Source organism: Ictalurus furcatus, chromosome 14 (assembly GCF_023375685.1).
Source record: "Ictalurus furcatus strain D&B chromosome 14, Billie_1.0, whole genome shotgun sequence".
NCBI lineage: Eukaryota > Metazoa > Chordata > Actinopteri > Siluriformes > Ictaluridae > Ictalurus > Ictalurus furcatus.
Genome location: NC_071268.1, coordinates 2,984,848 through 3,003,127, shown reverse-complemented (window position 1 = coordinate 3,003,127; position 18,280 = coordinate 2,984,848). Strand labels below are relative to the sequence as shown.

The 18,280-nt window shown below is 39.3% G+C and overlaps 2 protein-coding genes across 2 annotated transcripts in view; one reads left to right on the top strand and one right to left on the bottom strand.

The window, feature by feature from the left end:
- The window catches only part of ccdc146 (coiled-coil domain containing 146), a 32,051-nt gene extending 17,383 nt beyond the window's left edge, over positions 1–14,668 (bottom strand). Inside the window, exons 1-7 of the mRNA XM_053642520.1 lie at positions 14,296–14,668; positions 12,048–12,215; positions 6,372–6,454; positions 5,226–5,435; positions 3,887–3,944; positions 2,391–2,567; positions 2,229–2,302 (exon numbers count right to left, since the gene is read on the bottom strand). Of these exons, the coding sequence (XP_053498495.1) occupies positions 2,229–2,302; positions 2,391–2,567; positions 3,887–3,944; positions 5,226–5,435; positions 6,372–6,454; positions 12,048–12,212 (767 nt within the window). The 5' untranslated portion in view covers positions 12,213–12,215; positions 14,296–14,668. The remainder of the gene's footprint in view (positions 1–2,228; positions 2,303–2,390; positions 2,568–3,886; positions 3,945–5,225; positions 5,436–6,371; positions 6,455–12,047; positions 12,216–14,295) is intronic.
- fgl2a (fibrinogen-like 2a) lies at positions 8,059–10,631 on the top strand. Its single transcript, XM_053642523.1, has 2 exons — positions 8,059–8,814; positions 9,137–10,631. The coding sequence occupies exons 1-2, from the start codon at positions 8,223–8,225 to the stop codon at positions 9,841–9,843; spliced, it is 1,299 nt and encodes a 432-aa protein (XP_053498498.1). The 5' UTR covers positions 8,059–8,222; the 3' UTR covers positions 9,844–10,631.
- Positions 14,669–18,280: the final 3,612 nt, after the last annotated feature.

Below are 18,280 nucleotides of genomic sequence, written 5' to 3'. Positions count from 1 at the left end.
CAATTTTATTTTATTTGTATAGCGCTTTTTACAATAGACATTGTCTCAAAGCAGCTTTACAGAAATATCAACATGGTATACAGATATTAAAGGTGCGAATTTATCCCAACTGAGCAAGCCACTGAGTGGCGACGGTGGCAAGGAAAAACTCCCTAAGATGTTTTAAGAGGAAGAAACCTTGAGAGGAACCCGACTCAGAAGGGAACCCATCCTCATCTGGGTAACAACAGATAGTGTGAAAAAGTTCATTATGGATTTATATGAAGTCTGTATGGCCTTAGGAGCAGCCGTAGTCCCAGCAGTCTGGAATTAGAGAAGATTTGAGCTCCATCCAGAGGCAGAAAGGATCTGGATCTCTAGTATCTCCATAAATTCATGTGGGGCTCGGCGAAAGGAGAGAGGGAGAAAAAAGATTATTATGACTGCGAAGTAGTAGAACAGAATCTAGTCAGGGTAGGCTTGAGTAAACAAATACGTTTTAAGCCTAGACTTAAACACTGAGACTGTGTCTGAGTCCCGAACACTAATAGGAAGACTGTTCCATAACTGTGGGGCTCTATAAGAGAAAGCTCTTCCCCCTGCTGTAGCCTTCACTATTCGAGGTACCGTCAAATAGCCTGCATCTTTTGATCTCAGTAGGCGTGGCGGATTATATAAAACCAAAAGGTCGCTTAGATATTGTGGCGCGAGACCATTTAGTGCTTTATAGGTTAATAAAAGTATTTTATAGTTAATGCGAGATTTTACTGGGATTTTACTATCTAACAGAGAACACTGCTCCAGACCTGCCTGAAACGCGTCATTTAAAGTCCAGATATTACGTCCGTAATTCCATTACGTCACGGAGTGAACTATCAGTATAATCCCGCCCAAAGGCAGGTGCGAAGAAAAAAGGCGAGGCTTCGGTGAATTCAGGCACCATGTCGTGGAGACGCTGTGTTTCGGTGCGAAAGCAAAACCCCTTTAGCCTTTCAAGAACGGACCAAATTAGGAATCAGTGATTACAGTTTGTTTATAACGCTGTTCCTGAGCAGTACAATCAGAACGTTTGCTTGTGCACAGCGCATTTTACAGAGCACAGCTTCCTGAACCTGCGCGAGTATAGGGCAGGCTACACACACAGGCTACTCCTTAAAAATGGGGCGGTTCCCACTTTACTCAGACGATCTTGCGTCTCTGAATCAGGACCTGTACGTATGTTTGATTATTTTATGAAGTATCTGCTATTCAAGTCGTAGGTTCAGTTGTAGACCTCTGCTAATGTGCTAGCTAAACTTTGCTAAGTTGCCTCAGTTTTAAGTGTTTGTTTGTATGTTGGTGGTCTGACAGAGACATTGATTGTAGCTGCTGTTGTGATTGTATATTTAAATGGTTTATATCAGTCGAATTACAAGAATCCTAGCTTTCCAAAGATATATCACGTGAGTATCTACAGAATAGAGTTCAGCAGCTGTGTTCAGCAGCTTTGTACAGCATAGTTAGTCCCGCCAGCGGGGTCGGAATTTACATCGTATCTGAAAGGTAATAGAGTAACAAAATAAAACCGTACCAGTGTGAAACGTTCTGCTCAAGTCGTGTTTGCAAAGTTGGTTCTGCTGCATCATCCACATTTTCTGAATCTGAATCTGACTCGAACTGATACGGTAAAACTGACGACATGTTCTTAGGAGCTTAGAATTACTTTAGAAGCCTTGGAGGTTAAAGCTAAGCCAAGGAGCGTTATATTTCCAACACACGCTTGAGGCTTTTGGCCAATCACAACGCAATGGGTCAGCTGGCCAATCAGAGCACTCTGGGCTTCTTGGAAGGAGGGAGAAATCGGAGCGTTTCAGGTGGCCTGGGAATAGAGGTACTGCAATAATGTACAGTATGTGACAAATAATGCGTTTTTTTAACATTAAAGCATGTTAAACCATTTTATTACTTTCAATATACAACATAATTAATGGTTACAAACATTTAAAAATCATGATATGACTCCTGTAATGTTTTAATTGGCAAAGATGTGGGTTTCATGTGGGCATGGTTCCAGATTTTTCCAATAAAATTAATTCATAATTGCCTTCCAAATGAAGGAATATTGTAGCAATACTGTAAATCGTGAGAACAGTAAAACAATTTGAATCATTAAACACTTCATTTATAATTGATATCGCAGAAATGTTATATGTTATTGACCTGAGGGTATCCATGTGAGCTCCATTAAAACCAGCAATGATGGCACTTACTTTATTTTGCAATTGATCCTCTCAATTTCTTTCCCCAGTTGACCAGGAATGGAGAGCAGCTGAGCCAGTTCAGCCTGGAGACAAACACAAAGAAGCCATCAATGGTCACTCGCTGTGACCGAGAGGATGACATTAAGTCTCTCAGTGGCTAATGTAACTCACTTCTTTGCTCTTGATCATTTCCTTTTTGTCCTCAAGCTCCTGTTGCTCCTTCTGCAGCTGTGTATCGCATGCCTTGATGGCCTCTGTTAATGTCCTGATCTCTTGATTCCTCTGGGCGATCTCCTTTTTCATCTTCTCACAGCTCTCATTCAGAGCAGTGGACCTCTTCTCCTGCTCCTGCAAACACACACATACACACACACACACACACACACACACACACACACACACACACACACACACAGAGTTTTGTACAGTCTGCCAAATAATCTTAATCACTCCGAGCCCCTGTGTGGCATGTGTTGAAACAAAACCTCATGTATTCAGAATGCCTGACGATGGCATGAAGCACAGTAGGGATATACAGTGTACAACACATTGCAGATTGAGACATACCAGATCGGTCACTTATCAGTTGTCACATCACCATCAGCAGCTGCCTTGAACTCCATTCCCCAGAATCCACCACGACATCACAACACTCCTGATTCCAAGTCCATTTTCCATCAGCCTCTCAAACTACAAACCAAGTCATGTGACTCAGTCACATGTTCAAGTTCACCACTTGACTCTTTGCAAAGTCTCACTCCAAGAATTGTTCTAGTGATATTACTAAGCCCTTTTTTCTCATTCTTGTTTCTGGCTTTGACTGTAGTTTCTTTGTTGACAATCCTGTTGGCTTTGTTTAACCCTGCTGGCCAATTGCCTGATCTTTGCATGTTATTTGACTATGATTCTGGATTTGCACTTTGGACTGCTTGCCGGTTATTCAAATCACCCATCTAACAGAAGGCTTCACCATATGTGGATACAGCTGGTTTACTGCAAGCTCTAGCTGCACAAGGTAAACAGTAATTCACACTATGCTATAACAATCAACCCTCTCTCAGCACGCTTGTTAATTTTTCAATTTGCTTGGATGTTCTGCTCCACAACCAAAGAAGATAAGTGGCTGGAAAGCTCAAAGTTGAAGTCAGAGCCCATACAGATTGGGCAGGCTGGACGTACTCCAGCAGAACATATTAAACTCAAAAGGAAAGGTCTGTGTTTCCACTGCAGATCATCCATATATCATGCAGTCCATACCCAGCACATCCACTCAATTCAGCACGGTGAGTCTCACTCGACCTTTTTCCTTTTTCTTCAGAGTGGTGATCTGATATTTAGACACCTATTTGATGCAGGAGCTGCTTGGCAGAAGAACTTAATGAACCACAACCTAGTCCAGCTAGGGCCATGTGTAAATGTCATTTGAACACAGTATCATAGTTCATTGTTAAAATATCTTATGTTAGTTTTTTCTCACATATCAGTGTATTGAGGTACTTTCATTTTGAAACCTAATTTGCTGCACCTGCTGCAGTACTCGCACAATAACACAACAGATAATAGGTGTACCACTCAAAAACTGTAATATGTTTTGATACACAGTCTCTAAACCATCTTGCGTCAGTAATTTTTCAGTAAATTTTTTAATTTTTCTGTGATATACTTACAACAGACTTTGGTTGGCTTTCGTACTCTTTCTCAAGACAGATTTTTTCCTCCTGGAGACTGCAAAGACAGTATAATGCAGAGTTCTGTTGCAACCAGTTTCCATCACATCTCCGAGAATTAATTAATGTAGTCCAATTATATTAATAAAACCTGCTCCTGGAAGAACACTGAGTTCATTAGAGAACATAACTAAATGAGCAGCATTGTAAGGACTAAGGTCCTATCAAAACAATTTGGGACAAAGCTCTGGAAAAGAATCAATAAGGATTTAGTTATAAAAACCCATACATCCCAAACCCATAGATCCCAAACACTCCAGAGAGCGCCATTAAAGCCATTATTTAAAACATGAAAAGAACACAGACAACGGTGACTGCCTAGAGGAGGCCGTCCACCAAAAGCCAGTGACCTGGTAAGGAGGGTTTTAATGAGTGAAACAACCAAGAGGGTAAGGATAACTCTGAAAGAACTGGAGAGATCCAGAGCTCAGATGGGAGAAGCTGTTCACAGGACAACCCCATCCTGGGCTTTATGGAAAAGTGGCGAGCCATATGTAATGTTATTTAGGGCTCCAAAAGGCACACTGAAGACTGAGCCAATATGTTAAAAAGGTTTTCTGGTTTGATGAGACCAAAATATATTTTTTAGTCTTTGACACAAAGACTTGCAGAAACCTAACACTGCTCTTCAACTGTGAACATCATCCCCACAGTGAACCATGTTGGTGGTAGCATCATGTACAGAGTTACCCGTGGCCTCTTGGTTACTTCTCAGTCTAATGCCAAGAAGTAAGTAACTGTCCCATGTTCTCTCCTTTTTTTTTTTTTACATAATGGATTTAACGGAGCTCCGTGGGATTTTTTTAATCAGCCCTGACTGACTAGCTACTGGTCTTTGTGATGTTTGTTTAGTGGTGTTATGTTCTCTAACAAACTCTGCGCTCTTCCAGGAACAAGTGTATGTATACTCAAATCACCTTGATAATCACCCGATAATTATGTGACAACCGCTTGCACCAGAACAAATTTAGTTAGGGTTTCATAGCAATGGGTGTGAATACTTATGCAATTACAACTTTTATTTTTTTTATTTGTAAATATTTTTACTATATATATATATATATTTCTTCTGCCAGTTCAGTATTATAAGCTATTTTGTGTAGATTCATGGCATATAATGCCAATTTAGTCCATTTTTCCCCAAGTTGTAAAAGATTCAGGGCAGTGAAAACCAATGCAAGGCTCTGAAGTCTGGGTGAATTTACCATCCAATACTAAGAAAAGGACAGAATTTAAAGATTAAGATAGATCAGGTGGTACTCAAAAGAAAGCCCCCCACCACTTGAGTTGGTATTGCATCCGGTGCTCTCTCTCCTCAGCCTCTTGGAGCTTGTTGTGAAACTGTAAGAGCTGTTGTCTCATGCTGCTGCCATCTGTGTGCTGGCCGTCTTTGAACAGCTCTGCCTTCTCTAGCTCTTGCTGCTGCCGCTCGAGCTCCGCCTGGAAATGCTTCACCTCCTGCAGCAGTTTCGCCTCAGACTCCTGAGAGCTATAGAAGAAGGACGCCTATTAACACCTGATATGTTGTGTATTTTCCGAGTTGTTACATGTCTACTGATGCTATCTGGATGGGCTGTAGCCACACGTTACAGCTGTTGCACAATGTAAGAACAGTGTAAGTTGGGACCACTGCTTGGAAATGAAGGTCTCACTGAGTAGGTCCATTTTAATTCTATCAGTATTTACTTTTAGAAATAGCCACACAACAACCTCTTTCATTGACATCATCCTCAAAGAAGAGCTGCAAATGAAAGATGGATTCCAAGTCAGAGCAAATGAAATCATCTTTTCTGTTTCACGTTTACAAAGATTTTGTAAGGTTTTGAAAACCTTCCAAAAACCTTCCTTCACCTTGTACTGTTAACTTACCTTACCTTAAGAATTCAATCACATTTGATTTAGATAGCACTTTGATTAGTGAACATTGTCACAAAGCAGCTTTACGCAGATTTAGATCCCTAATGAGCAAGCCAGAGTTAATGGTCACAACGATAATCTCCCTGAGACGACTTGAGGAAGAAACGTTGAGAGGAACCAGACCCAAAAGGGAACGCATCCTCATCCGGGTGACACCGGATAGTACAATTATGAGTCATTACTCTTTCATAACTGTATACTATAAAGTGAAGCAATGCTACGTGTGTAGAAAAGAACTTCAGTATAAGCATCAGAGTCGATTTTTAAAATTTCATTAGAGTTTCTAGGTTCAAGTCTATAATATCCAAGTTAACTTATCCATTGAATAATGAATAAGACTTGAGAGTAAACTATTTTCAGTAAGTGTAAACTTTAGGCTATCCAAGTACACAAACACTATAATTTCTACTTGATTAAAAAGAGAAAAAAAATATACACGGAACATGTGGGCTGTGTCACATAATAGCTAGTATAATGGGTGAGTTGCTGGCAAAGATGCAGCTCTTACCTTCTTAAGGTGTCATGCAGCAAACTGAAGCTGGCCTTCATTCGGGCCATTTTATCTCCACTGATCATGTCCACTAAGAAAAGCTGAGAAAGATTCGAAGAAAAAAAATTTAAACGTTATAAAATACATATAAATACAAACAAACAAGCGTGAATGTGGTTTATCTGAAAGATTTTTTTAAAAAACGCCTGAAAACTGCAGATCTGAAAGGATGATCATGACTATCTCAAAGAGATTGCTCACACTAGATGAAAGGTGCAAAGTAAAAGCAAACGTCCTCTCCGAATTTATTTTAAAGCAATTAAGTTGACAGGAAGCCCCACATGAAAAAAATGAGCTGATTATGATGTAACTGTCGACCCAAAAGCATGCTTTCGGTTTCTACTACAACATTCCTGCTGAATTACACAGATGTATCATAAAAAGCATCATATTCCACAGTAATGGGTCTACTGCTTGATTACTGTCATGTTCGAATGAGTTTTAATGAGTGAAGTCTGACAAAAATATACTTCATTTACTTCAAACTCATCAGACACACTATAGATATCAATGGAAACTGCTGGTTGTATATCTTGTCTGGAAGCTTTTGTGTTATTTTGGAATTCTGTAGTATTTCTGTGCCATTTTAGAGATTTTTCCTGAAGCAGTTTGAAGTCGTGTAGGGTTTCCAGTAAATTACGACTAGTGTGAAAAACTGGCTTTGAAGTAAGACACAGACACTGATGGACCGAATTATGGACGGTTTGGCATGCATGCCCCAGTAGTGACTCAAAATAAAAATAAAAAGTCTCTGATACACATACGGAGCATGAGACGGTACGAGTAAGATCATAATCCTTGAAGGTTTATATCCAAATATCAATTATAAACATAAGAGTCATAATAGCTAAGCAAGAAACTATTTTATGGTCTATACAACGGTCACTGACGAATAAGGACTTTGAAAGGGCAAACTGTAAAATTAAAATATAAAACATCTGTACTGTTGTGTACACATATATTTATATAAAACGTGCAATGATGTGAACGTAGCACTTTTTCATCGCAAATGTAGCATATGAAGTCAACTGTCTTGCCGTTTGGCTGATAATACAAAAAAGAAAAAAGAAAAAGTTTTATGGACTTCGTTGTAACCGGAATTCTCTTTCCACACTCCCGGAGACTGTAAAGACGATCACACTCACCACTTCTACAGAGTTTACATGACTTTATATAAAATGAAGAACTTTTGACAACTTTCGTTAGCATCTGATGAAACAACGATAATTGCAAATGCTTTGAAGTTTTGGCCATTAATACAACATTTTTGAAATTATGCCACATAACTCTACATTTTAAAAGATTTTGAGCAATTCAAACACATTTTCAGAGCTGCACTAATGGTCAGATGTTTGAACCACAAGATATTTTGACTCTTCTAATTAATTAAATATGACCAATGATACAAATAAAGACTGGAAGAATTTAAGTGTGTACAGTATATGAGAGGTAGACAATATGCATTGTGGCTTATTATGGATTTTACATTTTTAAGGCAAAGATAAGATGGACAGAAAATGCCTGTGTGTAAACAACCCAAAGACAGACTGCTTTTGCTAAAAAAAAAACACATGTAAACCATTCAATCTCCTCTGGACTTTATCAGTGAGGAAAAGGGGGAGTTTTCCAACTAACTTTTTTTTTTTTTCATTTCAGCTTTTTTAGTTCTTACACAATTGTACTGCCCCACCCACCATTCCCCTATTGTCCTCACTGTTCTTGTATTTATATAAGTGCTGCGGACACAAGTAGAGCCAGTTTTCCCATTCTCTCTCTTACTCAGCTCACATTCTCTGACTGCAAGATATCATGCACCTCTGCGTGTATATCGTGCTCATAGCTGCACATCTGGGATCAGAAGCTGTGGTTAGTGGTTCTTCTGGCAGTGTGGAGAAGATATTGCCCCCTGAGAGCTGCACCCAGGTGAAGCTGAAACCTGCTGGAAAGTGCGAAAATGAAGAGGAGTGCCCCTACCAGATCACCATTCCTCCTCTCACCATCCAGCTGCCCAAGCAGTTCCAGCTACTGAAGAAGGCCATGACGGAGCTACAGAGCATGAAGGAGACCGTGAAGCAACTGAAGAGTGCCTGTCTAAGCTGCAGCTTTCAAAGGGACAGTATAGGGACACAACACAGAGGAGACGGTGGAACAACAGCACCCAGAAATGAGAGTTCAAGCAATGCCATCCAAGAGATGCAAGTGAAGATGAACAAGATGTCCAACAGCCTGAAGAACGCTCATACACATATTAAAGACCTGCAGGGACAAGTGGAGCTGCTCAGCCCCCTTAGGGAAATAGTTAAGGAAATAGGGGACAAAAAGGTAGAAAACATCAGTGAAAAAATCACCAAGTTCAACAGCAACTGCGTGACCGAGTGCCCTTTAGTAAATGCACCAATACGTAAGTCTCAAAGTATTTTACTATTCTACCACACAAATGGCATAAAATAAAACAAGATATTAAAAAATTATAATAAAATAAAATTATCTTTCATAAACAACAAACTGGGGTATGAAAATTCATTTTACATTTTTAAATTTCAGCTTTGAAATTTCTTATTTTGAAATAAAATAAGAAATGACCAAAAATAAAATCTAAAATAATATCTCAATAACTTAACATAAGCCATAATAATAATAATTGGCCAAAGATTGGCCATAAATAAGCCTAAGATTAATGATTTGGTTTCCAATCTGACTTTCCCATCTTTATCTTATTTTAGACATTATAGCACCTAGAGACTGCTCAGACTACAGTGTCATGAAGAAAATGAAGAATGGAGTCTATAAGGTTACCCCTGATCACAGAAATGGGACCTTTGAGGTTTTCTGTGACATGGAGTCCCATGGTGGTGGTTGGACTGTTGTGCAGAACAGAATCAACGGCAGTGTGAATTTCAACCGCACCTGGGCTGAATATAAGAATGGCTTTGGGGACCTGCGTGGAGAGTTTTGGCTTGGAAATGACTGGATTCACCTGCTCACCAGGGCCAAGGACATGGTGTTGCGCATCGAGCTTGAGGACTTCCAGGGTGTGTGTGAGTATGCAAAGTACGACCTTTTTTATGTAGCAAACGAATACCTTAAATATCGCCTGTCCATAAGCAAATACTCGGGGACTGCTGGTAACGCCCTGCATATCGACAAGGACTACAACCATGATCAGATGTTTTTCACTACGTGGGACAGAGACAACGATATGTACTTGTCAGGAAACTGTGGTGCTTTCTATGGATCTGGCTGGTGGTTCAATGCCTGTATGTCGGCTAACCTCAATGGCAAATACTACCACAAGAAGTACATAGGGAAGCGAGATGGCATTTTCTGGAGCACATGGCCCAATATGCCCAGGAACAACCTCCTGACCAACACCAGGCAATCATTCAAAACTGTCAAGATGATGATTAGGCCAAAGAATTATGCCCCATAAGTTAATAAGCGCATTAACTTATGCGTGGACAGTAAGATATTGAAGCATGTTGACAATACAGGATTTTATTTTTATTATTCATTTTTAAAAATGAGAAATGAACAGAACAGTGTGCAAATGTTTTTAAAAATCCAGTTTAATGTACGAACGTCTTCCTCTTGACTAATACTGCCATCTACTGAAGGTGCTTTGCAATGTAGGTTAATAAATCTAGGGCTAATAGAAATTATAGAACATTTCTTGTATTGCTGTAGGTAAAATCCCAGACAGCCTTGCTGATTTTTAAAATTTTTTTTTATCAGATACATATTCTATTACTTACTATCACATTTTTGCTTTTCTACAGACACACTAATGCATTAAGCATAAAATAGTCATGTAGGTCAAAATTTATATAAAAATGTAGGGTGCCTAAACTTTTACACATACTCTATATGTGGTAATTAAGTATGCTTAAGTGGAATTGACTTCAAAGTGACACGTGTGTGTGTGTGTGTGTGTGTGTGTTTGATATATACAACCGAACATTTTTCATATGAACAAAAACTGTACGTGAATCGGAGCACTTCTGAAAAGTTTTATGTTTATATTTTAACTTGGTTTCATAGCTGTTAATGTATATGCCAAGATAAATTCAAATAAAAGTTTTCCAAAGAAACCAAAGGGAAAAAAAAAAAAAGATGGCATGATTGTGCAACTGTATCTGCGTAGTGTTTGTACATTCTGACAGTCATTTTACACCGACATGAGAAAACAAAATAACCACAAATACACACTGATTATATCTATCTGGCGTTGTGTCTTTCTCATGAATACGTCTTTACGTTTAGACCTGTTTTGGATTTCACCCAGTTTTGGTCATTTGCCACTTTGGAATTCCACTAGCCAGGTCTTGCCATGACAGCTAACAACCAGGAAGGATGAAGGTTAGCACTTGCTTCCTCCAAGATATGTAAAAACCAGCCACAACGTCTTTTCAAGCTGCTGCTCATGCAATGTCACAGGGCAGCTGAACACACTCGGAAAAAAGAGTTCATGGACACCCACAAGTGGCAAGTGTCACTCTGATTGATACGGGTGAGAGTAATGCCATCCCTCCCACCTACAGCAGATGGCCAATGCTTGCTTTCTTGGACTCCAACAGGAGGTGAACTTCCTGATGATAGAGCTGTTTTCTGTTTTCAGGAGCCCATGATTAAACTTTGTGTTTTGTGTAGATCAAACACACTTAAACACTATAATATTTGGAACAATCAGTGTTACATTTACTAATATCAGTGAATTTTAAGTCAGAAAGATTTTATTTCTCTAGCCCTCCATCTACACCGTATGGCTAAACGTATGTAGATACCTGACCATCACATACAGTTTGTTCCAGTCATGCTGGAACAGGTTTGGGCCTCCTCTGAGTTTTAGTGAAGGGAAATTGTAAATCTACAGCATACCAAGACATTCTATACTATTGTGTGATTCTAACTTTGTGTCAACAGTTTGGGGAAGAACTACATATGGGTGTGATGGTCAGGTGTCTACATACTTTTGGCCATATAGAGTATCAGCACTTTTGGAACACCACTTGTCCAATCAAATTAGTGCACCAGAACTATCTGTTGTATAATTTACATTTTGACCCAAGTCTCACAAACCAAAAAAATCTTTTTGCACTGATTCCTTGGGTTCTCTTAAACAGTAAAGCCTCAATATACACGCAACTCTCACCACGTTTTTGCTCATTTGTATAATATGAGGGGCCTACTTTTGAAAATTACTCCTAGGATCCTAAGATTTTTTTTGTCTCTGTTCACAAAATTTGTGTCAAACTACTCAGCAGCGTGTGAATCTCAATGATTAAACAGTTTCTTGTAAACAGTATGGCCGCCACATGCAACCAAATTATATTACATGCAAAGGCATGATCATGATCCGTAAGTTCAATTGAGCTGAAATTTGGAATTCAATTACATTTTTTAAAATTTATATAGTACTTTTAACAATGAACATTTTACAGAAATCTGGATATAAATTTAAAATGTTGAAATTTTTTAAAATAGATGTGATGGTGGGTTAACACATTTTGAAAAGGTAAAGTTGAAACAAAAGAGGCCGAATTCAGATTGTCCAGTGTCCAGCAGAGAACATGCTGGTAAAATAAACGTTCCAACAACAGAGCTCATGTGTAAGCTGTGACTGGGGAAAGTCGTTACCTCCTCCAGGCACTGTAGGTCCAGACTGGTTGAAAGGGAGCTGGTATAAACTTCCTGTGAATCAACCTCAGGAGCTGATACATAGGTGGACTTCTGTGGCTGAATGTGACTCTGATTCTCATCACCTCCGGGTGGAGGAGTGCTGCTCCCTTCTGACTGACTCATGATCTACATGCAGAAACACAAATGAATATATTGACTACCTGTCAGTTGCTTTGTTGGTATCAACTGCGATGTCTATTTTTATGTTAAACAAGCGCTGCTGATTGGCATTTGCCTATTGATTGTTGTCTTTTTTATTACAGTTTCCAACATGTCATTCTCTTTGTCATTTGGTTGTATTATTCTTTTCATTTAGATGTGTCATAATATGTCACCTAAGTAATCCTTCAATATAATTAGGCTATAATTAAGTCATGTTGCCAAATCATACAACATACAAAAGGGTTTATAAACACTTAATAATATCAACAAAGCATTTTTTGTTCAAAAGCATAACCTGAGAATGTGTTTGTGATCATTGATAACATGATTCATACGGTGCATAGGAAGCAAATCTCCGCACACAGTAACCCATGCTCAAGATAAAACTGGAGTTCTGAAGCAGCCAGGGGCAAGTGATTCTGTCCCCTGCACGTTTTGTGCATGTTGCACTTGCCCTGAATTAATCCTGTGAAAAAGCAGGTCATTGCACAGTTTTACATGGAATTTATTTATTTAAATATATGTTTTCTCTGGTTGCACCATCTGACTTAGTGGTTGTGCCACTTGACTTTTCAGGCTGTTTTCAAATTAAACCGGGAGCTACTTGGACACCCATATAAATCTTTGTTTTTGAAATCACACTTACTTTTTCTATAAATAAATTGTATTATGATAATAAAATATTTGAATGGGTTCTTGGGGTCTTACCTCCTGAGCTTTGAAACGGAACCAGACTAACCATGACACAAAAATGGCAATTATTCAATATATGTTGAAGGGCTACTGACCTTGTCAGTGCATCATTAACGTCACTTGAGGTATTCTTTATAATACAATACCCAGCCTGTTTTTCTTAAAAGTATGCCAAAATAAAAGTATTTTTCTTGTTGGCCATGCCCCGTCACATTTGAGGAAAAGGCAAAATGATTCTATTTTGTAAACATTTTAGGAATGTACAGGTTCCAAAAATAAACCAAACTATTTTATTTCAGATTGTATTGGACTAAATTAGCCTTTTAAAAAAATTTACTTAATCTACATATTTAGTCAGACAGTTGCACCACCTGACATTTTTAGACTTTGGAAGGCAAAAATGACTCAAATGAATTTTATTTTGATGCATTGAAAATGTATTCACTTAAAGGAGATAATGTAGATTCATGTCATGTTTTCATTAATTATTATATAGAGAAATATTGGATTCATGCACCAAAAAGCACTGGCCCAGATACAGATTACAGCATTGCATTACCCCCTTAAAACAGACTAAGTGAAATTTCAGTGGTCTTTGGAGACTGAGAACAATGTTGCTGCGTGTTATACACGCCAGGAAAGACTGGACAGTTTAGATGAAATGACTGCACAGCAAATTGTTGCATGTAAGGAGAACTGTAAGAATACTTTCTGCTGTTTTGATAAATTGTCGTTGTCAATGGCAAACATCAAATTTAATTCAAGTTGGTAGTCATTTTAAAAACACAAAAGCTTGTTTTATTAAGTCATTAAATATTCATGTTGACAGAGCCTACCTCGTTTTTTCTTTGATTATAAGCTGTATGAATGTGTTCTTTTCCTTTCTTTTTTAAAAATGACAGTTAAAAACAGACCGAATTTGATCGTTGTGAGAAATAGTGTTGTCTCAGGGTGATAGGGTGTGGACGTGGGGCATATAAAGCTACGGCTACCAAATTACGTCTAAAGAACTCAATGAATATAACTATAATTAACACATGAAAATGACAGCTGCTATAATATTAGTCCTGAACAACCAATGAACTTTACAGTGGCATTTAAAATAATTTGGCTCATGGTTCATGTCTAGGTACATATTCTTGTGACAATTTCTTTTTCAAAAGAATTGTTAGAAATCTAATTATTTTCCACAATTAACAGCTGTTAAATATTTCCTAAAGTGATATGTCAATCATAAAGAGAACTGTCTTATAGCTTGACCTGATAAACCTGATCTATCTAACCTGCCTAACCTACTAGTTGAAACTAGCTAGTGTTCGTAAAATCAAGTATAAAAGTGGCATTAACTTACCAGTTAGTATCTCCGTGTTATTAAAATCGAACTAATGCATTAAACAAACTGAAAAACTGCATATTTAAGTGTACATTAACTCTAAAATTGACTATATTAAAACGACCTTATGAAAGCTGGAACAAAGTGCCAACGTTGAAATCTCAGCTGTTGTGGTGTTGGTGTTTCCATAACAACTGTTCAAGAAGAGAGACACCCCGTCATTGTAGCTACACATAATGGTCACTAGAGGATGCCCTTTCTCCATCCTTACTAGCTCTGGACCCTAGCTCTGGACCTCAGCTCTGGACCCTAGCTCTGAACATTATTTGTGTTGAGTAGTTTCATCATTTTTACAGCAGACATTTTACAACAGATCAGCAAGAAGACCAGACAAACACCTAAACTGTACCTTAACAATAATAATAATAATAATAATAATAATAATAATAATATCATCATCATCGTCGTTGTTGTTGTTGTTGTTGTTGTTGTTATTTGATGAAATAATGGTTAATGATATTACCCCAAATACAACTGCACAAAGTATATGTATATGTCTAATACCACTCAAAGCAATGTTGTCAGCTACAGGGTGACTCTATAAATCACTAGATAGTAGCCTATAGCATAAGTTGAGTGTGATAGGCTCTAGACATTTTGTTTGAGGATATGTCGTTATTAGTGTCTTCCTGTCCCACTACAGTCTATGGGCTTGAGGCAGGCATGAGAGAGTGGTGTTATGTTTATTTTAAAGTATTTAAGCATAAACAAAAAAAACCCTTAAAATCCACAAATGTGCACACCATCTGGAACGGGTTGTGGTCTGACCAAAGGGTGAAGGACTGCTCACTTGATGACCAGGCACACTATCAATTGTGCCATACCTCCTCTTCCACACCAAGAGCTTGTTGTTGATACACAGCACAGACCTCCCCCTCCACCACTATGACCCCTAGCCCTCTCTCTGGCACATCTATCTGTAAATCAAAAGGGATAGAGGTCAGGAAAATGTAAGAGTGAGTTGCCAGAGAGAGAGAAAGAGAGGAGGGGCCATCTGCCCCCCGCATTTGCCATCATATGGTCCTTCTTGAGCTAGATTATATCGTCCAATGCCGCAGGTTTGTGGCTGTTAATGCAATGAACTCTTCCAGCAACACCTGGTCCACAATGCTGTTGATGTCCTGTCCCATGGTCAGCAGCTGTCTGTGACAGGCATCATTAAGCTGTTGGGCAAACATAAAGGGTTCACTGATGGTTTGGGTTCTGAACCTCTGGCAATGTTGTTCCTGTGTTCAGCTGATCTGCTGAATGATCTCAGTACTTGGCTGATTTTCCACAGGAAGCTTGTGCATGGCCTGCTGGGCCTCTCCCATTAGCAGGCCAAAGAATTGTGTGGTCCGCTGAGACTTGGGCCATATAGAACTTGTCCTTTGTATGCTTGCTCAATCATGTCCATTACACAACTTTCTTTTGACAGTTGAGCCCCTTTATGGAGAGGTCCAATGCACATACAGAACATAATGCTTGAAAGCCCTTACTGTGTACAAGGCTGGCCTGAGTGCATGCTAATCTGCAAGAGAAGATAGGTTGACAGGTTTAGTGATATGCTGTGATGATCTACAGTGTGAATGTGTGATTATTAAACCCTGTCACAGACTGGTGCCCCATCCGGGGTGTAATCCACCTTGACCCTAACTACAGTAAAGCAGTTAATGAAGATGAATGAAAGATGTTTGTTATAATTTTTATGGGATTTTTTTTTTTTTTTTTTTTTTTTTTTTTTTTTTAAATCATTTTATGTTTTTTTGATAAGGACATTGAGGTCCAGGAAATAGTATGTAATCAACTTGTTTAACCAAGTTGAAAGAATGCCCAGAGAGAGTTGAATAATTATTCAGCTAAGCATGTTTAAAGGGGCCTCTGACGAGCAACTATAAAAGCTATTTATTACATGTTTAAAATAAACCTCTGAGCTACCAGAGTCACTTTTCCTGAGGATGGAGACTGGACTGCAGAGCACATGCTTAAAAATAAATAAAAGCCTCTGAGATAATTAAGCCACATGTTAATGAACAGATTTGTTTTATACTGATATAAAGCTTATATATTATTTCTCCTTATGAATTGTAGTCACGCAATTTACAGTTTACTTAAACAAAATGATCAAATGCAATGAGAAATGAACAATCTTCACCTGTGCCTAGTTCCACTACAGGTTGTAGGTCACCAACTACAGTTGTAGTTGGTGACCCCCTGAGTTTTTCCCACTGAGGTAATACAAGTAATTCGGTAAGATTTCAATTTAATTATACAGTAGGGATTACAGTGGTTACCTATTCAATAAATATCTGACAGGATTTCATTAACCATAACATATGATCCTGGACATTGCAATAAAGATTCAATTTATTGGTACAGAGCTTTTAACAATTGACATTGTCACAAGGCAGCTTTGCAGAAACATATCAACTCGGAATATAAATGTTAACTTTATAGAATTATCCCTAAAGAGCCAGTCAGAGTCATTGACATTCTGGTACTGGAGTAGATCGTCCCCTGACTACCTGAGGGGCTGGCAGAATGGGTCCAGTGCCACAGACAGGCGTCTCTGGATGAGGTGGTCTAGCTGGTTGGGGACCACTTGGCAACGTATCCAGGGACAAACAAGCCTCCATTCTCCCCTTTTTTCTCCCAGCTCTTCCCCGGCCGCTGCATCGGAGAAGCATGGGCCAATTCCCACAAAACCAGCTCGCCAGCCCCAGGTTTCCCTACGCCTTCCTTTTTCGTACGTCCTTCTGATGTCTCCCCCAACTCCCATTCTCTCCACACAGGTAGAACCTTCCACAAATACCAGAACCGATGCAAAGCCCGGGCAAGTTTGTTGGCGCAGTGGGGAAACCAGGAATTTCAGGAGCAGCGTTCCTTCAGAGAAGTGGGAATACTGATCTGGATCCCTGACACGCTGCAGGCCTCCACCAATCAAGCAGGAACATACCACTTGTCAGTGAATATACAAGGGAGTACACATCAGGCCTTGGTGGACTTGGGGATGATCACGAATATCCGCTGGTGCCCATCATTATTAAATTCCGGGACAAAAGCATAAAGTAGAGGTGCCATTAAGTCCTCAGTTGGCCCTGGACAAATTGGCCAGGGTTTCAGGTGTTAGTGAGAGGAATGTTTGTGTATGGGTCCTGCAGTAGTGAGGCATGGTGTTGAATGAGCACAGCACTGGCTGGGGAAGCGGTGCCGAGGACATCAATGTCAGACCTGAGTCAGGGGAACACGGAGGGTGGGGACCAGGGCACTTCATGAACTTTACAAATTATTGAGGATTAAAACGTTTCGCACCAGCTTTTACCATCTGCAGACACATGGGCTGGTTAAACAGTTTAATCAAATTTCTTACAAATATGATTTGCAAGTCACGCTAATGCATGGAATTGTTATAAGAGGCTTTAGCCACTGTTATTTGCAGTATGAGAGGTCCCACAAGCCTCCACTGGGTTTTCACCATTCAAATTATTGTATGGGCACAAGCCATTAGGGAAAATTGGGAGGATGGACCTTCTAATAGCAAGAATGAAATTCAGTAGGTTCTTGAGACCCAAACTCCACACACTGGGAGAGCAAAACTCCACACATTTAACACAGCATTTGCTACAGGTGCAAAAAGTCAATCCCTGCTGTATTACACAAGTACCTAACTACAGGAATTTGCACTGGGAGATAAAGTGCTTGTCTTACTACCCCCGTCAAGCTCTAAATTACTCGCAAAGTGGCAAGGACCCTTGAGGAAAATCTCGACTATGAGGTTAGGTGACTATGAGGTCAGGCGAACGGATGGAGGTGATGCACTGCAAATAGTACACCACCTGTGTTCTCACCTCTACCCAGTCACACAAACCTCATAGAACACCCCATTGAGACTCCTCCAGGGGTGGTTGCACGCAGTCACCTATACCAGTTGCCTGAGCACAAGAAAAATGTGGTTTAGGATGAA

Excerpts from the sequence above, each read along its gene's own strand:
- fgl2a (XM_053642523.1), top strand. The coding sequence starts at position 8,223 with ATGCACCTCTGCGTGTATATCGTGCTCATAGCTGCACATCTGGGATCA. Across the intron at positions 8,815-9,136 it reads TTTAGTAAATGCACCAATAC|ACATTATAGCACCTAGAGAC; the intron begins GTAAGTCTCAAA and ends ATCTTATTTTAG.